Source organism: Emydura macquarii, unplaced genomic scaffold (genome assembly GCF_026122565.2).
Source record: "Emydura macquarii macquarii isolate MOO-44397 ecotype Brisbane River unplaced genomic scaffold, CSIRO-AGI_Emac_v2 contig_3470, whole genome shotgun sequence".
In the NCBI taxonomy this organism is placed as follows: domain Eukaryota; kingdom Metazoa; phylum Chordata; order Testudines; family Chelidae; genus Emydura; species Emydura macquarii.
Genome location: NW_027133607.1, coordinates 4997007 through 5022441, shown reverse-complemented (window position 1 = coordinate 5022441; position 25435 = coordinate 4997007). Strand labels below are relative to the sequence as shown.

Here is a 25435-nt window from a genome sequence, read left to right as displayed (position 1 = left end):
TATTCTCAGAGAAAGAAATCAGTGCAGAGGCTTTTCCAAAGTACATTGTCGGGGTGATCTACCCAAAGTATGACCTCCAGGGTTTGTTTGCAAACCCTCTGCAACTGTGCCTGCACACACTGATTTTTCAAAATAGATGTTTTCAAAACCATGTTGAAGCAATTCCATACACAGTAACTGTGGCTTTACTCATAAGTTAACCTGCAATTTACTCATACACACAAAATCATAAGGCAACCTAACAGATCAGTATTTATTTCAATTTCTACTGTTCCCATCTAAATTCTATGTGGGGGTGCTGTGCATGGGAGGAAAGGGCAGAACAAGCATATTTTCTGATTACAAGGAATTATCATCCTTCACTATGATCAAGAAAAAAAGCATTTGGATTATGACCAACTATACATCAAAGCTGTCTCAGCAAGAGTCAGGATGGATAAGAAATGTAGCTAGTTTAAATAAAGACCACCCTGCCGACAGGTGTAGACAATATTCATGTGTCACTACCATAGGAATGCTGCCACGGAGACCTCACAACAGATAAGAGCCAAATGGAAGGTTGGTCAATTAGATTTCTAAAAAATGTTTAAGCAAAACAGCTTCCTTTTGACCCTTACATTTATATGCCTCATGCAAAACATGTTTAAACTTTTTACAGTGATGTTTTTGCCTGAAGATACCATTTTTGAAAGAATCCGAAAGATCCAGGTTTACTTAACACACACATTCTACATGGACATCTATGGATTTGGCAAGGGGGATGATACAGAGGTTGTTTCCACTTCCCCAAGTTCACAACCCATGTTTAAGATTCTACACTCAACATTGTATTCAGTTTTGGCAATTTGCAGTAGGCGAAGAGCCTAGGTGTTTGAGGAAGATTTATACCCGGCTTCACAGGAACATTAACTTTGGAGAATACATAAAACAACCTCTGTGTAAACAAACAAACACTTACCTACTGAACAACATCTCAAGAACAAACATCCTGAAGACCAATATTAGCAAAGACATTGGCTCAGTTTCTCTCAAAGTCTCTATTAGTTAGAACGCCCTGTGAATAACAGACATTTAAATTATTGCTTCTGATTCTTTACGTTGTTGGTACAAAGCTTTTTCCTTACAAGTCACTACAAATAAATCAGCTATACGTTGAAAGGAGTCTTGGTTTTACAGACTTCAGTAGTCAGAAAGTTCTCTCTTCAGCAAATGGGACAATGTTTATTGTACAGGGCCCAATTTACATTTCCATGTCATTAAGTGGCCTACAGTTGCAATGTGGATAATATGCAGCAGTAAATTTACAAGTTAGAGGTCGTGTAAGCATACTACGTGTTCTTTCACGTTCTGCTTGCCAGAAAGCATGCTCTGCGTTAAAGTGTTTTGAGGCACTACATAATCGCAGGATCAAGTACCAAGATGTTACCAAGTAAAGCAAATGTTTACGCTTATGCTGTTACCCAGTGAGTACACGATACAACAGAATGTCTTCTAAAATGACCTTTCCAAACAAAAAGGTGGGTCTCTTCTGTTGGACTTTTGTATTTCCATATGCTTGGCACTAAGTTGTTCCCGGAATGACACTCACAGCTTAAGTCCATACAATCCCAAAATCTAATATCACAACAAACTACTTTAACAGGCTGTTACAAGAATTTCTATACATTCTCAGGAAACAGCCGTAAGTTTTTTTATACTGTTTTCATCAGCTATACAGGAGATGCAGTGTAGTGCTTTGCCAAGGTATAATCATTTAATTACGATTACTAACTTTAAAAAGGGCATGAAAGTACTGCATACCTTTTAGCAAATGCACAGGAAAGTCTCATTTCGGATAAACCTAGCCGGCCACAGGGTACCTCTATTGCGCCCCACATACAGCTGCAAATGCATTTGCTGTGTCTGGTTGAAAACCAAGCAGTTTTTAAAAAAGACAGGAGCTGTGGAAATGGCAACTGGTTAATCACCAGCTGAAGCAATAAAGTGCACATCTGAACAATGTTTGTATGGGGGCAGAGAGTTGGTAAACCTGGTCTGTGTACACAGCAAAGGTGTATCGATATTTGATATTCCTCAAGTACTCTCATTAGCTTGGGATAAGAGACAGGATTGTCAGGATCCGTGGAGGAAGCACTAAGCTAGCAAATACAATTGTCTGCACTTGCAGGAATCCACAGCCTCCCCATCTGGTCCCAGCACAAAGCAGGCTTAAGCCCATGACTGAACATTTGCCCTTATGCTGATACAAGAGATTTTTCAGCTGCTCTGTTTTGTGTCAGGAATACAGCATTAAAGGGCCTTTGCCCTGCCACCATTAGCTGAAGCAAGGAAAAGATCATAGTTAAACTTACTTAAGAACTGGAGTGGTGACAGTGAACCCTAATGATAAGATGCACATAAATGTATAATTGTTTAATAGGGTATAATAATTAATAGAGACCGTTTTCAATGGCTATGGCCAGGGATAACAAGATGGCAGCTGCAGGCAATCACAGCCAGAGAAACTCAGATGGCGGGTCGTGGAATAATTCTGCCGATAGCAAACAGGCCGGCTGAGATGAGATAAGGCCACTCTAAAACTTGGAGGGAGGGGTCAGTCAGATAAGATGCAAGTTTTCAACCAGATCCAGCTCTGATTGACAGATTTAGCAGCTGTGATGGGTTCATAAGAACGGACCAATCGGAGAGGGCTTAAAGATTATTAGAGGACAGGTATGCTAATGACAAGGATTGAGGGAATGACCAATCAAAGGAGGCCAAAACCCATATATAAGGCAGAGAGCTGACAGGTTTGTGTGTGGGTCAGAAGCAACCAAGAGTGAGCAGGAGTGGTTATGTGAGCAAAATGGTTGTCAGAAGAAGGAAGATAGAGAACTGAAGAAGGGAGCTAAATCACTGAAGAAAGCAGAAGAGGGCTAGGTTGTTGCAACGGATTAAGAAACCAACACAAGCAGTGGCAGTAGCATGAAAGCAGCATCAGCGAGGCAGAAGCAGCTGCAGCTGCCACCAGAGGAGAACAATAATCATGTGGCAACAAGACGGAACATAAGGACCATTTGAGAGATCCGAGGGAACAGAAGGCTGCAAAAAAGTAAGCATGACTGTCATCTTATAAGGAAGAAATAAGATATGTGAATATATATGTCTGAGATAATAAAGCTGGATGTCTGAGCATGAATGTTGGTCACTATGTATAGGAATTTTAATGTCTAATTAAATTGCTGTCAGCGTCCTATGTGCTTGACAGCTCCATGGAGAATATAATCACTTAAGTCATTTCCAATTGTATTGGGTACTTTAATGGGTATACTTGTGCTAAGAGGATTTGTGTTTATGTTTCTTGATATATGATTTTAATACATTAAATAAAGAATCCCCCCCCCCCAAGACTACTGCCTGAGTGTCAATCTTTTGAGCGGAAGGCTGTGTCCGTGTCCTCCCAAGGGTAAACAGAGTTAGTCTATTATGAGGAGTTTCCTGAAGGGCATAGAGACCCTTGGCAATTTCTCTAGGGCAGGCCATCCCTTTTCACCTACCAAAACAGACAACTGAGTCACTGAAATAGGCAGGCCATTGTGGAGGTGCCTTGATCTGATTTTGGGGGATACCAATGTGTCTATATTAAACAGAGAACTTTAAAAATAAGAATTTAACCCCAGTAATTTTTAACTCCAGCGAAATCACACACACATACACACAGCCAATTCTGTTTGCAAATCTCCCATCATATCACAGAGATGGTGCCTCACTTTAATGAAGTAAATATGTTGTCACTTAATCACAGCTTGATTTGCAATGAGGTTGCTACCACTGAATACATTTGGTGTTTTTATTAAACCCTCCATTAAATCTACTCTTGGCTGCTATTTAATATAATTATTTCACTTTGGTTCAACTTTATTTAAATAATTTTTTTTTAGAAAGGTAATAAACAAAAAGCACCAGTTAGAGAGACAAAAATTAGAAGAGCAAATGCTTAGGTAAACTGCTTAGAAAGATGTTGCAAAAAAAGAAAAAACAAGAATCACCTGGTTGAAGTTGTGAGCAAGTTTGTTTTGTGAACAAAATGCATAATCAGACTCCTATAATAAAGAGCACGCAGCATTGTAAGTCTCGATACTGGAGGACTACAAAATGAGTTTAGTTATAAAACAGCATTGCTATGGCACAGTGCTAATGGAAGCAACACGATTAACCTAGTTGTAATTTTTTTTTCTAGATGAGCAACACTGAAGTTCTAATCCACTTGGTTTAGAACTGCTTTAACTAGCAAAGAGCCAGTGGGCTACAACTTATAGTAAAAACTGGGGCATGGCACTTTTTCATGTCACCAGAGAGGGTTGTTTTTGTTTTTTGACATTGTTCCTTTGAAATGTTTAACCAGATTGTATTTACTGTTAGCAGTAATTTCAAAAAAAAGCTACATCTATGATCCTTTCAAGAAAAAAAGATGTCCGGTCTAATCATTTAATTTTTAAAGCAAATCCAGCTTCTAATGTACTGTTAATTTCTGGGCATTTAATAGTTTAGTAAGCTAATATTATTATAAATATTTTCTTTTATTCATGATTTCCAATGTATTCAAACTGTGGAAGTAAAACAAATATGCGAGGAAGAAGGACACTAGCTGAATGAAAGCACATGGATATTAGAACTATGAAAAAATATTCAGTCATTTCTTTTCATTTAAAAAGTCCAATCCATCATCCCAGCACACAAAATTCTCCCAATAAGTTCAGTGGAAATTACTCAGCCACAGGAAATTCAGGAGTCCTATGGGCTGTTGACCTTCTGGACATGAATTTCTGCAGTCTTTATATAATTTATCAACCAGTTTGAACTGCATGCTTTCTGACACTGAATTTAAGTATATGCTAACACTGGCTGCATGTGTCCTTCATTACACTTTACAGAGAAAGTGCAGCTCCAAACTTTTAGGCCTACATACAAAGAGCGTCTTCTGCAAGGGAGAAAAAGTCCACTTTCCATACATATGCATTCAGCTTATTTTAATAGAATTCTTCTGTGCACAAAGGCCTCTCCCCTCATTTAAAGGATGGATCTAAGATGCACTTAAAAGAAGTGAATGAGCTGCACTACATAGGACAAAGACAAAAACAAGCTGTTTAGAACAATCTCCATTAAGTTTCACATTCACACACAAATATACGCACAGAGTCAACATGTACATAAACCCAGATGTGCTGCTTTGGAAAACTGTGCACCCAGACTGAAGTGCTGTAGAGGTGCAGTGTGTGCATGGGGTATGTGGAAGACCCAATTCTGTAGAACTCTACAGGGATTTGCAAAGTTTGTCATGAAAGGAGCACAGAAGAGGCACAGATATAAAACCATCCCTGAAAAAATGCTTGTACCAGCACCTCCTGCACTCTATTTTCAAAGGTTTCTCTGAGGTACAAGCTTGACTGCCAGTTTTAAGCAGAAGGCTTCAGAGAATGGAAGCCAGGCATTGACAATAGCACCAACTAAATATTTATGTTCACACTCTATAGCAAATCCAGTTACACGCTAGTGTTGGTCAGTTTCTCAGACTATAAGAGGGTGGCAAATTTGAGACTATCCTCCTTCATACTGCACATTACAATTACAAGACTCAAGTCAAGAAAGACACACATTACCTTAACATACACCAGAGTCCTGGCTGCCAAGTTACACAACTGCTGTGAATAAAACCAGTAGGGCAAACAAAGCAAATGTCATGACTAGTTACGATAAGCAAGGGGCATAAAAAAAAACAAACCACTAAAATAAAACCATCTTCAGTTTCAAGGATTCTGAAAAATCTCAGCATTTCCCTTAAAAGCAAAAAGGATGACTGCATGATTGATTGATTTCTTCTTTTTTACATTTCGCTAACTCTTAAGTCAAAATCAGAAAATATATATATGTCAGTTACATTTTATTAGCCTAATCCAGCAAGGGGAAAAACCTCAGGTATTCATTATACAAGTATAAAGCCCCTTTCAAAGACTCGGGGGTTACTATATTACTGCACCCAGCAGTCAATCAATGCAGTAAAAAAAACTGAAATACTGAAAATGGATGCTTTTTTCCTCTTCCACATGTCCAGTGATTTTTCTGTCACAGTGTGATGAGGTCTACCAGGTTGCCTTTAGGAGGAGTCATATTGTCGGGAAAGAAATTTACTAATGTATCAAAGAGCTGAGTTCTTTGCGCATAGGTGTGGTCAACATCTGAAAATCCTGGGAGAAGGAGAAAGATAGGAAAAATAAGTCAAACCATTTAAAACGAAGTAAATTAAGCAGTGAACTATGGCAAGTATATACGTTTTCATGGAATGAGAAATACCTCCAATTCTCTCCTCTTCCCCTTTCCTGAAATGCACAACCCTGACCAAAAGTCTTTCCCCCAGCCTTGCTTCACACCCCAGTGTTGGCAGTCCAGGTTGTTTACTCAGCCCTAATTATTCACTGCTGCCAGTCTAATCGTTATACTCTCTCTAAACCAGCCTAAGGTTGGTCTGCCCCACACTCAAGCCAACATCAGCCAAGGACAATGGATTTCTATGTATTGAGACTTCCTCACTAATGTCCGATTCACAGCACGGGTATCCCAAAGGGATCACTTTTCACTCAATTATTCTTACTATATGAATTCAGACTTGTCAAACTGACTGAAATAAGGGGAATTTTCCTTTAAAGATACAGGACACAAAGAAAGGTCCAACACATCTGCACTGTTACAATGTAGATACTGAACTTAACAGGACTAATAAAAGAAAAACGCCATTGTGTATTTCCTTAATCATTTAAAGCAAAATATTGGACTACCATGTTATCCAATTTAGAAATAAGCCCATTTAGATGCTTTCTAAAGTTAATGATTTTTTTTTTTTTTAAAGCTGAAATATTTTATATGAACAGGATAAAATCAAAGGGGGAAATGATCTAAATTATATTTTGAAGTATTAAGTTTCTTTAACACCATACATATGCTCTCTATGGGAAATCTAACTCTGTGGCTCATATACAGTGAGAATGTTACAGTAGATATTTCCTAGGCACCACTGTGATAGAGGCTAATTTGCCTAGTTACATTAGAATATCAAACCCGGAAGCTTTCAACTTTTGGCATCAAGCAGTTTTTATTTAAAACTCGTATTAGGAAAATGTAGTATCTGTTGATCAACAAGATCAGCACCTCCTCCTCATCCATTCGGACAAACTGTGCAGTCTCCTTTTTTCTACCCTATTAATTCTTGAGGTTGCAAATTTGGCTAATACCAAAATTGTCAGTGATTACATCATACGATGCCAGGAACTACTTGGCAGCACAGAGTTAGAAAAATGAAAGCTAAGTGATGTCTCTAACCTCCCCATTGGTCAAATCTCTGAATTATCATTCAAATAACTGTGAAGGATAACTTGTTATTGAATGCTAGGGGAAACCAACTGTTTTTGGATTTCTTGTTTTTGTAAGTTTACACCATTATCTTTATTATTCTTGACATTCTGTCCGAAGAGCCAGTTTTGCAAAGAACAAACAACTAAATTGCTCTAGGAACTGCACAGTGTTATCACAGCAAACAGATCTGTAACCATGCTGCTGGATTCCAAAATGACGTGATAAGTTACCCAAATAAGCAAAAGCCTTGGTCAAAAAAAGGTAATGGTGCAGCATACAGTGTAACGAGAGCTGCAAAATGATCCACTGAGACCTGAATTTGAGGCAACTGATGACTGCTGTTTTAAATATGGACATGAACACTACTGAACAAAAATGTTCCTTCTCAAATATCTGAAGGTACTTTTGGGAGACAAGGTGGGTGAGGGGATATCTTTTATTCTCTGAAGAAGAGCTGTGTGGCTTGAAAGCTTGTCTCTCTCAACAACAGAAGCTGATACAATCAAAGATATTGCCTCACCCACCTTGTGTCTCTAATATCCTAGGACTAACATTGCTATACCACCACTGCATAAAGGCACCTTGCACATTCAGAGCTGCATCACTTTTGTGGCCTATATGTGTTTCACCTCAATAGCAGAAGCAGAAATCTTACCACAGTAATAAACCTGGCTACATTTTGTGGTCTTATCATAAACCATCTCTGGCTCATTATAATACTCACCCAGATTGGTGAAATCCGAACCAGACTTGAACAGTGCTGAAGCAAGAAGCTGAAACTGTGGAAATAGACAAGAACCAAACAAATTATCCAGAGGCCTACATTAGGCAAACAGAAGCTTGTTAACACTTCAAATGGCATTAAAGGTGGCCTATGCTGTGTTTACCTAGCACAACGGTCATTCAGATGCATTCTACAGTGGTTGTCATAACCGAGGGTAGAGGCAGAGTTCTACAGGATTTTACGACTGCATTTTTTTTTTTAAACACACTAACAGTATAGATTTTACATGTGTCAGTCCCTCCTTTTCCCTTAGATTTTCAGTGAATTCAGTGTTTAAAATTTAGTATCAATGTTGTGAAAGGCAACGGACAGAGCCTTAAAGATCAAAGTCCTACTTATCCACAGAAGAGACATCATAAACGTAGTGCAAGTTCTTCTGAACTACCCCACCAGATCATGTCTGTCTTGGAATGGCCCCGTTAGGGATGAGTTGTGTGTGATATAGTCTCCATGCCCATTCAGTCCTTGGTTGCCCAGCTGAGACAATTAAGGGTGCCAATTAGCACTGAATGAGACAGATGTTTGTGATGTGCACAGGAAACTGGACTACAACCTCCAACTTTTGTTCGTAGGCCAAGCAACCTTTAAATGGTTAATAACTTCTGACCACTAACCACTACTAGACTGGCCTGACCATCCATATCTCAGTGCCAACCCCAATCCATTTAGTCCCAGAAGTTTTGGGTTCTTTACTAAAAGATTCTCAAGCTGGGAGCAAAAATGTGATAAGAATATCTTCAATGTAGTAATACCATCCTTCATGTCTGCTCCTTCAGCTATTGGTAGGCAGCTATGAAGAGCACCCCACCCCTTCACCATACAGTTAGTCACCAATTAGCAGAGCTATACAAACTGAGTAATTAATGTTTCCATAAAGACTTAGTCAGACCCTTAAAGCCCTTAATCATTTCTGTTTATCTTCCTCCTGTTTATCTGCATCTCCCTGGTCCCGAGGTGTGCAGATTCCAAAGGCAGGGTGAGGTATGAGCATACAAAAAACAGAACTAAAATCAATCATTAAGCTTAGTGTGCTTGCGGTACTAAAGATGAACTTCACTGCCACTGCAATTTATGAAAGTGATTCTGGCCCATATTCAGCACGGTATTTAATTAGTTGTATTATTTAAGAGCTCAGGAGGCCCAGGATGGACCAGGATCTGCTTGTGCTAGACACTGCGTAAAGAGAACAAAGAGTCTCTGTCCCAAAGAACTTACAATCTAAGTAATCTACAATCTAAATTTACAATCTAAACATCACAAGAATCAACAGATAGATACAGACACGGGAGTATAAGGAGACAATATTGGTCAGGATGATAGGCTGCGGTCTCAGCACACCAGCAGCTTTTTCGTAGGCATGGCGCCAAAGGAGCGTTTAAAGAGGGATCTGAAGGAAAACAATGAAGTGGCTTTGCAAATGTTTACAAGGAACTCCACCGGAGCGCGAGAAGTCCAGCTTTCCCCCTGGAGCTCCAGGCTGAAGGGAGCATGTTCAGTTGCTCTGTGGAGATGCTACATGTACAGTCCAGTCAAACTCAGGAACTGTGAGAGGCTCAAGCAAGCTCAGTGTAGATGAACTCTTAGATTTTGGCAGCTACAATCTCAGAAGTCTCTACTGAGACTGTGCAAACTGCGATTTTTCAAATGGTCTAACACATCACAAAAATTTTCCCAAATTTTGCTGAGATTGGAAAAGGCACATCCCTGGCATAAAGGTCACTGCCTCCCCCTCACCCATGCCAAATTCAAGTTCTTGTTCCAAAGCCTGGTGGTGCTAGAACTCGTCAAAGAAAAGGACACCAGGTTTTTTTAAAAAAAAAAAAAGAAAAAAAATACACATGGGCAAGACATATTTTTCCCTAGCTTTGTTCTCAGAAATGGCTGACCTGTTTTAGCCGGAGTTTTCTAAAAATTCCAGACAGACAGACATCTGGCATGGAAAATTTCAGCTCAAATGGTTACAGTTTGGCAAAGTTATTCATACTTGAAAAAAATGTTTTTTATAATGGGAAGTGTCAGGAAACAATTATAAGTAGGGCTACCAGTCCCCCGCATATACATAGCAACATCCTACAGCCTAGCATAAAACATTTCCTTCTTTAGCTACAATGCATTCATTGCTCCTTCTACATCTTCTTAGCATGACGGATTCTCTTTATTTACACTGTTACCTTGAACCTATTTATAGAGTGATCATGTGTCCCAGCTTAAGTTCACTTTCCAATGCTAGGGAAGTTTCACTCTCCATCCAGAATTCTTTTACTTTCCTTAGAACAGTGGTTCCCAACCTTTTTGGTCGAGGGCCACAAATATGATTTTTATAACCCTGAAGGGCCACCAGTTTCTGCCAGTAGCCTCCCTCTCTCCCACTGCAGCCAGAGGGAAGGAGTTCAGCGAGGAGGATCTCATTCTCCTGGCTGCAGCAGGGAACCCTGCATTCCACCTGGGTCCCTAGGCAATGGCTCCCTTCCACAGCTGGAGGGATTGGAAAAGAGTGATCTCCTCTCTCTGGCTCCAGCAGGGACACAGCACCTAGGGACCCAGGCAGAGCATTTTGCTCTCTGCTGGCACCAGGGGAGGGGAGCAATGAGCTTCCCTCCCTCTGGCTCCAGCAGGGACCCCAGCACTGAGGGTCCAGGTAGAGCGTTTTGCCATGCTCCCTGCTACAGCCAAGGGGAGCGGAGCACTGATCTCCTATTCCCTTGGCTGCAGCAAGGAACCTGCACTGCCTTTCAGCCCCATCGCAGCACGCTCGCCTGAGTCCTTAGGCAGCGGCTCCCTTCTGAAGCCAGCAGGAGGGGAGCGTGGGTCATTTTGAAAGCCTCTGCGGACTACTTTTGGCAAGCCACGGGTTGGGAACCACTCCCTTAGATATGTGTCTTCTGTGTTTTATCCAGGTTTTTTTATATTCTTCTGAACAGCAGCAACATTCCAGGTGCAGTCATGTTAAAGCTCAAGAAACTATTGCCTCTCCAGCATAACAGATAACGGGCTAATGTTTACATGCTTTAATAACTCTGGATTTTTCCCTCACAGCAGCTCCAGACTGGGAGCTTATATTTAGCTGCTAATTGTATCATCCTTAGGTCTGAGTCATTCCTTTTCAGAGAGCTGTCCCCAAAATTCACTGTTTTTATATGGAATAGGAAAAATATATGTGCACAAATGTTTTAATCCATGTTGGCAAATTCCAAAATCTGGTATGCCTTCCTCATTATTTGCCAGGAAACAATACTGCACACTGCTACAGTAACCAACAGCTTTCCATGTGCACAGGAGACCTGCTAGTCACCTCACCTACAAACACAGCACAATGACTGCCAGGTCTCCAGGGCAGTAAGAGAGACCAATTTCTGAGAAGCTGATGAGTTGCCTGGCGGGCGCCAACGTGACTTCAAACGGGATCACAACTGATTTATACACGTCAGAACTGCATTACAAATCTGCTGTGTTGGTGAGTGGCAGCAGAGCCAGGACCAGTGCACGGCGCATGGGCAACATAACGAGCATTAATGTGCTAAATAATGCCAAGGGGTCTCAGCTACATTCCAGAATAAAATAAATAAAAAATACAATTCCATTAACCTGATAAATTCACAACAAATGCTAAAAATCGGGAGGTGCCATGCTGTCTCTCATTCATGCTACATTAAACAAATTTAGTTACCAAAGCCAGAGCAAGTTTCTCAAGAACAAACTGTCTGTTTTCTTTGGCACTCAACTCACAACAGCTGAAAAGATATGAAATGAAGTTTAAAAAATGAAATTTTTCCTCTTAAACCATGATCCTTTTATACAGAATTTTACCTTGGTGCAGTCTTTCACAGCAATGCTTACAAAGCTCTGAAATTTGTGGTTCGCAACGTGAACACCATAAACAATCACACAACAATATATCAGGGACATATTCAATCAGTTTACTCCTTTGCAAAACCGTGACCATGAACATGTGTTGGCTGGAGACAAAGCAGAGATGGGGAAGGTAAAGGACGGAGGAAAGAGTCTTAAGAGGAGATCTGAAGAGAATCAACCTTGGAAGTCCTACAATGCTGAGCTATATCCAGCACACAGAATCAAGACATACTGTCCTTGCTATGAAATAAACCATATCTTGTAGGTGGTGCCAGGGATCATGCAGGCATCTGTGCTCGGAAGCACAATGAAACTTCTGCTTGAATTTTGATACTGGATCCAAAAGATAGCATCAGTGCTGAGAAGAGCACACAAGAGCCATTTGAAGATGCAGCGCCAGCAGCCAACTCAATGAGATAACCGGAAGGGAAATTGACGTCAAGTGGAAATACACCCAGTCAGTATCAGTGAGTGCACTGCATGGCATAAAACCATCTGACTGGCAGCTCTGTTCTGATACAAAAACAAACTTGTGTGAGTTGAAGCTATTTGAACAAAAAAGATTTTCAGCAGTGGCTGTAATTCTGCTAAATTGTAAATGGTGACCCGGCAAAGAAAAGCAAGAAGAAAGGGGTCCAAAAATTCTGACTGGATCAAGCATTAGGCCTGCAGAAAAATGAGGGCGAACGCACTCACTCTGTCAGTTAGATCTGCCTAACAACTTGCAGAGCAAGGTGATAAAGAATGCAGGGGACTCAGGAACTACCTGTAAAAGATACTATTTGTCACAGTACCTTTACTGTAACTAGCTACATGTAATGAAATTACAACTAGTATCCTGAAAAGCCAGAGAGAGAGAGAGAGAGAGAGACACACACACACACACACCTAGGGCCCTATACATCAAAGTTGAAACCCTTCCTTGGAATCACAGGTCCACATGATGGTCAACTCAAACATTTCATCCTTGCAAGGTAGATAAATTGAGTACCATGCAGTTTACTGTGCAAGTGTCTTTCAAAGACTTTGTGAAAGATTTTGGGATCTTAGAATCATAGAATATTAGAGTTGGAAGGGACCTCAGGAGGTCATCTAGTCCAACCCCCTGCTCAAAGCAGGACTAACCTCAGCTAAATCATCCCAGCCAGGGCTTTGTCAAGCCTCAGCTTAAAAATCTCTAAAGATGGAGATTCCACTGCTTCTCTAGGTAACCCATTCCAGTGCTTCATCACCCTCCTAGTGAAAAACTTTTTCCTAATGTCCAACCTAGACCTCCCCAACTGCAACTTGAGATCATTGCTCCTTGTTCTGTCATCCGCCACCACCGAGAACAGCCTAGCCCCATCCTTCCTGGAACACACTTTCAGGTAGTTAAAGGCTGCTATCAAATCCCCCCTCATTCTTCTCTTCTGCAGGCTAAACAAGCCCAGTTCCCTTAGCCTCTCCTCAGAAGTCCTGTGCTCCAGCCCCCTAATCATGTTTGTTGCCCTCCGCTGGACTCTCTCCAACTTGTCTACATCCTTTTTGTAGTGGGGGGCCCAAAACTGGACACAATACTCTAAATGCGGCCTCACCAATGCCGAATAGAGGGGAATAATCACTTCTCTATGCATTATACAAAATTTAAGTCAAATACTTTTCAGGTTGAAAAACAAAAATTTCCTGTTATTTTTCTTTCTATTCCTGTCCCAAATGAGAAAAAAAGTTGTGAGGGTAGCTAGAATGGGTCAACTTACAATTTAGAAGTGTGGCATGGATGTGTCAGCTAATACATTTGGCAACATAACTTAGCATGTCAATTATGTTACTGAAAATGAATGGCAATCTATGATGAAGTAATTAAACAATTTTCAGGATCCTGATACCAGCAAATTATTTTCCAAAATTCTGCTGCCCTATACCACCGCACCATATTGTATACGGTCTTCAGTAACAGCCCCATTAAAACAAAGCTTTTAGAAATTGTCTAAGTATAGCCTCTATTTGCTTAGAACAATTACACGACCTAGCCAGTAGGCTAAGAGGCTTTGAGCCAGAGACCCCCAGTTTTTAATCACAGCTTTGATACTGACTTGATACATGAATTAGGGTAAGACATTTAATTACTGAGCCCAATTCTTGTCTCATACCAGCTTTACAACTGCAACTATCCACTGACTTCACTGGAGCTCCTTCTGATTTGCACCAACGTAAGGAAAGTAAGGACACCCTACCCAGTTAAAATGGGGTAACGGAGACAGGATATGGGTTATATGTTTGGATCTTCAAAGTGCTGTACAAAGTATTATGTATAAGTGCACACAGAAACAACACACAAAAGCTTATCCTGAACTTCATAAATTCAGTAAGTTATCTAGGGCTGCCACTAGACTTCCTTAATCCCTTTTGTAAAGTGACATATGTAATGGAGAGGGGCTATCTGAAATTCCGATCAGCTCTTGGAACATATTGCTTCATTTTGGGAACAAAATGGGAACAGACTTACTCCTGGAAAAAGCAAGTATGTGCACTGAAAAATGTCATAAGGCCACAAAACAACATATTAAAAATAAACTTAAGGCTTGCTCTGCACACAGTTTTTTTACTGATAGCTATTTTGGTATGGGGTGTATTTCTGTATTTTTTTTAAATTGAAATAGTTACACTGGTACATCCCCTAGCATAGATGCAGTCATACTGGTATGAAGGTGCTTGATACTGGTGTAGTTATTCCCATATTTAAGGGGAATACACTATACTGGTAGAAGTACTGTCATATCTCTATAACTGCAACCACACTAAGGAGCTGTACCTTTAACTATTCTGGTACAGTTAAAGAGATAAAATGTGTGTGTAGAGAAGGTCTAAGACAGTGGTTCTCAACTTATTTATTTACCACTGTGGGCCACGTGCAGCTTTCTATGCGTTATGTGGGTTGCATCCACACAACATATATACTATCTGTATGGCCCCGAGGATGTCCCGTGGGTTGCAGTTGTGTGTTGATTGGGCTGCAAGTAGCACCTGGGCTGCAGGTTGAGACCCACTGGTCTAAGAGAACCTAAGGTAGTTCTAAAAGTTCCACAGTATGAACCTTTACATTGTATTTTTTACTGAAAAAAGCAGGTAGTTTTTATCCTTACCTCTTTTGTCTCCTCTTGGTCAGAATGATCCACAGTTACATACAAGTCATTCTGTAAGTATTTCAGTGCACTGAGAGGGTCAGTTTGGGCCTTTTCTTCAAACCTATAAAATAGAAAGAGAGAGATGATGTGTGTGTGTTTAATCAGACACACTGAAAACAAGCATTCATTTCATTTACTCTGAGTTCAGTAACTAAACACACTCCCTATCTTTTTGTGGGGTCACACATACACATTTTCAGTGATAGCTTAGCCCCGCCCTGCTAAGAGTCGAGGCTCAAAAGCATCATTCTAAGGTGCTCAGTGGAAATCAAAGCCAGTGACTCAGATCCCTTTGCTAAAACTAACAACTATCTCAAAGTTACGTAAGTGGTTGTATTAGTACAGAGTGCTTTACAAATATTAGGTAAATAAGTGTGATATATCCATTTCACAAAGAGATAAACTGAGGCATAAGGAAAGCTCATGTCCATTCCATTGTAAGTGCGTGCGCACTCCCTTAGCAGTACCCATAGGGCCGGCTCCGGCAGACCCTGGAGCCCTACGGACATGCCATGGTACATAAGGTGCTGCCAGCCCAACGCCCCCTTAGTTCTTTCTTGCCATCAACTCCGACAGCAAGGACGAGGGGCGGGTCATGGAATGGACATGAGCAACATCTCGAAGAACAACAGTTACCAGGTAAGCAACCGTCTTTTCTTTAAGTGCTTGCTCATGTCAATTCCATTGTAGGTGACTCTCAAGCAGTACTTTGGAGGCGGGTTCGGAGTTCACAGATGCGCTGACTGCCGAAGCTGGCGTCATCCCTCACCTGCTGAACTATGGCATAGTGGAACATAAAGGTGTGCACCAACGACCATGTAGTGGCTTTGCATACGTCCTGGATGGGCACTTGTGCCAGGCACACAGCAGAAGAGGCCAGTACTCTAGTAGAACCTAATGCAGGAGGTTATCCAAGAGGAGATTCACTGCGAGGACATAGGTAAACCCTTCATCCTGTCGGCCACCACCATGAACAGCTGCATGGACCTATGGAACGGTTTCATCCTCTCGATGTAGAAGGTCAGTGCTCTGCACAAGTCCAGTGTGTGCCATCTCCACTCATCCTCTGAAGCATGTGGCTTCGGGAAGAACACCGGCAGGAAGATGTCCTGACTAACATGGAATTGTGATAGCACTTTGGGCAAAAAGGTCATGTGGGGCCTTAACTAGACCTTGTCTTTATAAGAGACTGTGTAAGGGGGCTCTGAGGTAAGTGCCCTAATCGCAGACACCCCCCTAGCTGAGGTAATGGCCACAAGGAAGGCCACCTTCCACGATGGCAGCAAAAGGGGGCAGGTAGCCAGGGGCTCAAATGGTGCCCCCCTAAGCCTGGAGAGGACTAAGTTCAGGTCCCAAGGGGGTAACGGATCCCTAACCTGGGGGTAAAGTCTTTCCATTCCCTTGAGAAACCTAATCACCATGGCATGGGAGAAGACCGAGCTCCCTTAAATCAGAGGATGGAAGGCTGAAATGGCAGCCAGGTGCACCTTCAACGAGGCCATGGCTAGGCCCTGGAGTTTAAGGTGCAGCAGGTTGTCCAACACCAACTGGATTGAGGCGTGGTAGGTGTGACCACCTGGGCTGCAGCTCAGCATGTGAATTTCTTCCACTTGGCTAGATAGGACGCCCGGGTGGAAAGTTTCCTGCTACCCATTAGTATAGCCTGCACCTGAGATGAGCAAGCCCGTTCTAGGCTCAGCCAATCAGCCTCCACGCCATCAGGTGCAGGGACTCCAGATCCAGGTGCCTTCCCCAATCCTGGGAAAGCAGGCTGTGCCACCGCAACAGTTCCAGAGAGGGAGCAACAGACCGCTCCAGGAGCATCGTGATCCAGTGCTGCCTGGGCCACATGCTATAAGAACATTTGCCTTGTCCCTTTTGATTTTCAACAGAACCCTTTGGATCAATGGAATGGGAGGGAAGGCATACAGCGGCCTCCCCGACCACGAAAGCACCAAGGCATCTGATAGCGCTCCCTCGCTAAGCCCATGAATAGAGCAGAACTGACTGCACTTCTTGTTGACCTTGGAAGCGAAGAGATCCACTTGGAGAAACCCCCACCTTGGAAAATCATATCAGCCACTCATGGCAAGGTAAGAAAGTCCTGCTGAGTTGGTCCACTGTGGTGTTCTTGATACCAGGAGGCGAGAAGCCACCAGGTGAATATCGTGCCCTATCACCAGGTTCCACAGACTCATCGCCTCCTGACAGGTCCAGGGAGCAGGCCCCACCCTGCCTATTGATATAATACATTGCGGCCATGTTTTCTGTTAGAACCTGGACCACCTTGCTTTTCAGGAAAGGGAGGAACACTACACATGCCAAGTGGATCATCCTGAGCTCTCTGATATTTATGTATAGTTCCTGGTCTTCTCTTGACCAGGTCCCTTGGGTGCTGTGGGCCGAGCTGATGTGTGCTCCCCACCCCAAGTCCGACACATTCGAGACCTGGGTCACCAAGGGGGCCAGATCCACAAAGGTGATCCCTTCCATCATTGACCGGGGGTCTAGCCACCAGCCCAGGGAGTCTAGGACTTGTACGGGCACCGTGACCACCTTGTCCAGGTGGTGCCTGCTCGGGGCATATGCAGAGGCCAGCCATAGCTGGAGTGGCCCAAGTCTCAGACATACATGACGCAGCACATAAGCACATGTCGCCATATGCCCGAGTAACTGCCGGCAAGTTCGTTCCATCATAATGGGAGAAGCTCGTAGGCCTATAAATAGGCTTGACATTGTTTTGAATCAAGACCGCAGCAGAACGCCCTCGCCTGCGTAGAATTGAGAATGGCCCCGATGAATTCTATCCTCTGTACAGGCGTCAGCATGGATTTTTGCTTGTTCACCAGCAGGCCCAGGCGGTGACACATGGCTCGAACTATGTCTCTACTGGTTTGGACCTGGACCCGCAACCTGCCTCTGATTAGCCAGTCATCCAGGTACGGATAAATCTGAACCCCTCATTGCCTGAGATACACGGCCACCACCGCCATGCATTTTGTAAATAAACTAGAGGCAGACGACAGGCCAAAAGGGAGGGCCGTAAACTGGCAGTGGGAAACTCCCACCACAAACCATAGGAAACATCCATGTCCAGGGAATATTGAGATATGAAAATATGTGTCCTTCAGGTCAAGGGCGGCACACCAGTCTCCTGGATCCAAGGAGGGGATGAGAAAGGCTAGGGAGACCATGCGGAACTTCAACTTTTTGATGTGCCTGTTTAGCCCCCGCAGGTCCAAGATAGGCCTGAGTACCCCCTTCGCCTTGGGAATGAGGAAGTAGCGGGAATAAAAGCCTCTTCCTCTCAGAGCCGCCAGAACCTCCTCTATAGCTCCCAGTGCGAGAAGGTTCTCCACTTCTTGCTAAGGAGTTGTTCATGAGAAGGGTCCCTGAAGAGGGACGGGGATGGAGGAGTATGTGCAGGGGGGAAAGAAAACTGCATGGTATAGCCTGCTGTAATGGTCCCCAGAACCCAGCGGTCCTAAGTTATATGGGTCCATGCTGGGAGAAAAGGGGCAAGCTGGTTTCGGAATGGCAGGGAAGCAGGATGCTGGTGGGAGACTGGAAGGCCATCCTCATGCACACCATCAAAATGGTTGGCGCTGGCCGCCGAAGTGCCAGGATTGGGCCAGCTGGTTGGCTGAGGAGGAAGATGGGCCCGACCTACGCAGTCTAAAATTTCTTTCTAATCTCTCCTCCAGTAGGTCCCAAAAATGCTGGTCTTGGTAGCTCGGCTGCTGCTGCGGGCAGGACTGCCTCCTTGCAGCCTGAAGCGTGTAAAAGACCAATGAGTGCAGGGTGACCCTAGAGTCCTTAACCCGTGGAGTTTGGCGTTGGTCTGTTCGGAGAAGAGTTCATTCCCATCGAACGGCAGGTCCTCTTTGGACTGTTGTACCTTCTGGGACAGACCAGATGACTGTAACCATGAGCACTGCTGCATGAAGATTGCGGAGGCCATCGACCTCGCAGCCAAATTAGCCGCATCCGACGCTGCTTGCAGGGCAGCCCTGGCCACCATCTTGCCCTCCTTGAGGAGGTTGATAAAGTCTGGTGCTTGCTCCTGGGGCAGAACCTCACCGAAGCGCTTGAGAAAGTCCCAGAGGTTATAATTATACCTCCCTAGCAGGGCCTGCTGTTTGCAATTCTAAATTGCAGGCTTGCCATAGAATAAATTTTCCTCTCAAACAAATCCAGTTTTTTGTTGTCTTTGTTTTTGGGGATTGTGCCGGGTTGGCCCTGCCTATCCTGTTGGCAGCCACCACTACCAGGGAACCCGGGGAAGGGTGCATAAACCAATACTCAAATCCTTTAGCAGGGATGTAGTACTACTTCTCCCACCTTTTAGAGGTTGGTGACAAGGAGTATGGCGTCTGCCCCAAGGATTTGATGATCTTGAGAACCCCTTTGTGGACTGGTAGGGTGACCTGGGCCAGCCCCGCAGCTGCCAGCACATCAAAGAGCTTGTCCGATGTTTCTTGAAGCTCCTTGGCTTCTAGTCCCAAATTTGATGCAACCCTCTTGAGGAGCTCCTGATGGGTGCAGAAGTTGTCCAGAGGAGCTGAGGGCCATGCCGACACTGCCTCATCTGGAGAGGAGGAAGACAACTGACCCAGTGCAGGGAATGGTGGCATCACCCTTGGCTGTTGGGAGACCGCAGCAGATGTCCCCTCTAGTGGGTCCAACTCCGCATCCGAGACCGACCTGTGACTCTCGGCTGGGGGTGACCCTGCTTCCTTAGCTTTCTTCAGTACAGGGGAGCGATCCCTTTCTGCACGCTGTTTCTTTCTGCTTCCGCTTTGATGGAGAAGGAGAAGATCGGTGCCGTGAAGCTCTGGTGCCAGAGGGGCGCTCTGCACCTACACAGTGCTTGGCACCGAGAGGGAGTGGGATGGCTCTGAAGCTGGTCTTAAGGCGGCTTCCATTAGTAGGGCCTGTAGACAAATTTCCCGCTCCTTCTGCATCCTTGGCCTGAAGGCCTTGCAAATACGGCACTTGTCCTTCCAATGCAATTCCCCCAAGCACTTCAAACAGCTATCGTGGGGGTCATTAAGTGGGAAGGGCTTGCTGCAGGTCTTACGGGGCTTGAAACCGGGAGATCGGGGCATGACCTGCTGCCAGGCGGAGGTCCCTAATGGGACTAAACCTTAACTACTAAACTATGTACAACTACTTATCTAGAATACATTAAACTACTTCTATTTAACAGCTACTTAAGAACACTTAAAACTAAAATGCTAAGAAGCAGTTGCAGATTAAGCAAGCAATGAAGGCAGTTCCAGTAACTATCAGTGGTGGAAAGAAGGAACTGAGGGGATGTAGGGCCGGCAGCGCCTTATGTACCGCGGCATGTGCTCGGGGCGCCGAACCTGGCCCTACGGGTACTGCTAAGGGGGGAAAAAATTCCGTTACCAATGCACAGGGTGCGCATGCACCTATAATGGAATCGACATGAGCAAACACTCAAAGAAGTGAAGTCACTTGCCCAAACCACAGAATCAGAGCTAGAACTCAAAATTCTTAACACCCACTACCTACAATCAAGACTTGAAATGTCCAAAACTTGATCTAATCTCCTTTAAAAAACAATAGCACATTATCGTTCAAAATATTCCCCTAGGAATTAATACAAAGGCTGCAAATGTCTTATGGTAGTCAGGCACCCACCAACCCAAAAAGAACAAACCTAGAACTTCGATTTAGTCTGACCCAATGACAAATGAACGGACAGTTCAGACAGATAATCTCGCTTTGGAGATTGTATAATGGATAGAATCAGTCTTCTCATTAGGTTGCTCGAATAATTAGTTTCCCCTCCATGACATTCCCTGAAGGCCCACTCCTGTTCTACAATTTGTAGTATCGATCCCAGCAGCTATTCTCAGTCAAACAGCAGGTTTACAAGACATAAAAGAAGCTACTGTGTCTCTTCTGTAACAAAAGCACTTAAAAGTTGTCAGTTACCCTGCTCATTGTGGCCCTTAGGAGGAGAGAACTTGGGATAATCTGCTTCAGAAAGCACAGGCCTTATTAAAGCTAAAAACAGAGACTTCACTGTAAAAGTAGCAATAGGGTTTCCTTCTTTTAGGCCACTGTCACACTTGAGCAGGTCTGACATGCCATCCAGTAGAGGGCAGTGATGACACACCAGCCAACATAGTACTCCGTTTTAAAAAAGATGCCAAGTCAAGAATGACACAGCAATTTCTTTTCCCAAACAGATGCAGTTTTAGATTTACATTTTTCAACTGGCTAGAACTCACTGCCACCCCAATTGTTGTGCTATGTTGGAATTTTCTTCAGTCTTAGTTTAGAATATCTCCTTTGGTCAGGATAGATAAAACTGGTTTAAATTTTTTTAAATATCAGTTTGCTTTGTTTTTAATTTAAATTAAAATGTTTATTTTTGAAAAGAAAATATATTTGAAATGATGCGAACATATATAAAGGCCTGAACTTACTATGATTTATTAAAATCAATTAAATAAAAAATATTTCAAGCAACACATTTGCTGCCAAAGTTTTAAAGAAAGTCAAACCACTGAACTGATGGAAGTCACCGGCTAAGGATCTGGAATCAGAGTTTGTAGAAGTGTAAAGCAGCTTATGACAGCACTAGCCAATTCTGCAGATGCAGAGAGAATATCTTCTTTATTTCAGTTTATTCGGCTAGTTCATTCAAAGCTGAGAAACTAATTGAGAGTTGAAGCAAGAAAGCTTGCTTTCCTTTTCCACTCTACAAATAAAAATTAGGTAAGAGCATGAGATCTACTAGATCCCAAATCTTGAAGGTCATGATCACCAGAACCAATCAATTCAATTCACTAACTGTGGATATACTACTTTTGCTTAATCAATTAGTTTTAAATGCAAAACTTTTTTTTTTTTGACATTTTCTTATGTATCCAATACATTTAAAGTAGTATTTAACTAACAATTATTTTAAAATACTATTTTTGTCATAAATAAAAAATTAATCGACCAATAATTAAAAATGTATCATTCACCATTTTCTAACAAATAAAATATAAGAAACTGAATACATTTATGTTAAGCTATAATTGCTTAAATAAAATGTTTATACCCTCCTGGCTAACAAAAAGTACCAAATTTAGTGTAAAGGCTACATTTAGTTGCAAATCAATATATTTTGTTGGTTATCAACCAATGAGAATCAACCTTTAAGAAAATAAAAATACAAATGCAAAAACACAATTATAATCAAGGATTCGGATTGCTGATTTAAATCAGTGATATAAATTATTTTGGTTTAACAAGCCATTCTGCCTTTGATTACCTCCTTCCTTTAAAAAAAAAGTCTTCACCTTTTTAGGAAACTGCATGGATGGTACAAAGGCAGAAGTCAGTGTGAGAATTAGAAGTCAAAAGGTAAGAGTATTTGATGTGATGTTGACAATACAACACATTCACTAGTAATAAGTGCTGGTTTAAGCTTCATCTCTATTTAATAGAACTAGAGACCTCAGATATTGGGTTATGCTATATACAGTACAAAACTGGACATTCAGGCACAATTTTTTTTAAAGTAATTTTCAAAGCTGAGCATACCTGACTGTGCAAATCTACCTGTGCATGCAGTTTTCCACATGGCCATTTGAAAACAGAGCTCTGACTGAAAAGCTAACCTGAAACTTAAGCTAACAGCTGCATGATACAAGCACACACGTCTACGGCACAGTAGGACATGACAGGAATGCTGCCATTTTCCCAGGGAATGGTCCTGTGGAAACTGAATCGCATAGTGGCGTCTGCAGCACCACATGCACTGCCCTCCCCCGTTGATAAAGAGGCAGCCTAGGGAGGGTTGACTCAGCAGCACGAGCCGCATGTACCTGTCTCCTTATAAGGAAATGAAGTGACCCCACCTGCTGGTGCGTGGTCAACAACTGCCCAGGATAATTGTAATCACCTGGTTGGCTGGTTCATACCTGCCCGGGAAATCAGGAGCACCTGGTTGGCTAAACTCCAAGCCATGACCTTAGAAGGTCATGCAGCAAATAGCAACCAATGGAGCTTAGCCTCTGCTGACCATGGGAAACTATAAAAGTTCAAACCCAGGTAGCAGAGAGGAATTGAATCTACCCGGCACCCCGTGTATCTCTTGGTCGTGTCGGCTTGGCGGGCTGAAGTATCTTCTCCAGCCTGCTTCGCTGTGAACTGATCACTCACAGTGGCTCTCTCCCGTCTGCAGTATCTAAAGCAGGGGTGTCAAACATACGGCCCGCGGGCCACATTTGGCCCGCGAACCTTTTTGATCTCGGCCGCCGAAAGTAAGCAGTGGTGCCACCGAAAGTCTGCATTGCCACTTTAAGAGATTTGTGGGGCCAGAGCCTTAAAGCGGCAACACCTTCGTCTGCAGAACCCTGCCGCCGAAAAGGGAATGTCGTCCTCAGGTTTTCGGTGGCGGGTAACCCTCCTAAAAATGTCTTAAAGTGGTAATGTTAGTGCCGAAAACTACCGATCCTGCGCCGCCGAAAATGGGTAGAGTGCCTGAAATATTCGGCGGAGAGCATTGTATGGCCCCTTCAAAGTATAGGTTGTGTGATTTCTGCCCATCACCTCGAGCGAGTTTGACACCCCTGATCTAAAGCAAACGGCAACTGAATCTGGCCAGCATGGTATACCTGTATATAATGTTTGTGAGTATGGATTAACTGTTTTCTGTTGTGTTTGTCTTGTAACTTCTTTGGGGAACTCCAAAACCGGGCACCCTAGTGTCACATGCTGGCAGCCACGCGTTGATCCAGGAGAGATCACAAAATGCTAAAGTCTTGGGTGGCACATTTTGTCCTTTCGTGCACGGAGTTCTCCTGCCCTTTGCTATCACTGTTTGCTGTGCAATTGCTTGCTGTGAAACTGTTTATTATAGAAATAGAACTGTTTTATTATAAGGATAGGATTGTTTATTGTAAAATAAAGGGTTTATTGATTAAGCAAACCCCCAGAATCATCACTGTCTCGCTTAACCCCCCGTATCCCAAATCGAACCTATCAGAGTTTTTCTCTCCGTTTCCACAGGTCCCAATCCCCATTTATAGAACTACACAAAATGTAGAACTAGATTCAGGCTATCCTCTAATATAAACAGCCATCCTCAATAGGAACATTCAGCTAATCAAAAAACCAACTACACTGTAGCTGTCATTTACTATCAACCTATTCCTCCCTTCTATCTCCCTAGAAATAGTCTCCCTACTATCGTAAGAATAACCCACACCAAAAAGTAGGGTTAATAAAACAAGTTTCCTCCCCAGCCTAATCAACCCAACACAACTGAGTTTTGGAGAGGAAGCAATAAAAAGAGTTGTTAGGGGAGTGCCTCTTGTCTCACTGCCCCCTTGCCAATTTGCTGTAAAGCAGCAGTGACCCTGAAATAGCACAGACCATTTGTGAACCTTAACAAATCACTTGCGCTTAGCCTTAAGCACATGTCTAAACAAAGATATCTTTAATGAAGGTGAAATAACCCTCAAATTGTACCATTATTAGAGCTGGTGGGGAGCAAGAAGGGCACTTAACTCCCCATGATGCATTAGCCCCGTCTTTAAAACAAGAGATCCAGGGCCCACTCCAGGATATAGCACCTAAAACACTTCAGTTAAGAGGCATATCATAATCACCCCTAAACCACCACCAGTAGGAAGGTATGTTTCACAGTTGACAGACGCCTGCCTTGTTAACAGAGCCTTACAGAAAATATGTTCCCAGCTAAACAGCAGTGGTGGTGTGAACTAACTCCCACTGCAACTATTATCAAGAGGTGTTAACTCTTTGGCTGTCCAAGGCCTTAGCACAGCTTGATGACAGAGCAATGCTCCTATCTGCACCACAAAATATAAATGTGTTGGGGATAACCATAATGTAACCAGCTTTAATGAAAACCAAAAGGAATTCCTGTAGTTCAGCTAGTGAATTACACGAACACAAAAGAGGAATGGTGAAAAGATTGTTTCTCCACGTGCACAGGCTATCAATTCGCAGTCCTCAAGCATGAGCACTGCTATGCTTTGTAACTTTTTGATCTAGTTAACATAGCTGAAAGTGTTAGGGGGAAAATGGGACCCCCCCCCCAGCACTGGGGCTGCTCCTTCCCCAATCCTATAACTGCACAAGGAAGACCCCCCATAAATAATCTGGGGGCACTAGGACCAGGTAGTGTCTTTGGCCTCTCTCCAACATGGGCCTGGGAGAAAGCTGAAAAGAGAATCCAGCCAGAGACTCCAGCGAG

The 25435-nt window shown here is 43.0% G+C and overlaps 1 protein-coding gene across 2 annotated transcripts in view; it reads right to left on the bottom strand.

The window, feature by feature from the left end:
• Positions 1-4540: 4540 nt before the first annotated feature.
• The window catches only part of MKLN1 (muskelin 1), a 158847-nt gene continuing 137952 nt past the window's right edge, over positions 4541-25435 (bottom strand). For both annotated transcript variants that reach the window (XM_067534992.1, XM_067534993.1), the window contains 3 exons: positions 15145-15247; positions 8111-8165; positions 4541-6224 (listed from right to left, as the gene is read on the bottom strand). In XM_067534992.1, coding sequence (XP_067391093.1) covers positions 6103-6224; positions 8111-8165; positions 15145-15247 — 280 coding nt within the window. In that variant the 3' untranslated portion in view covers positions 4541-6102. The remainder of the gene's footprint in view (positions 6225-8110; positions 8166-15144; positions 15248-25435) is intronic.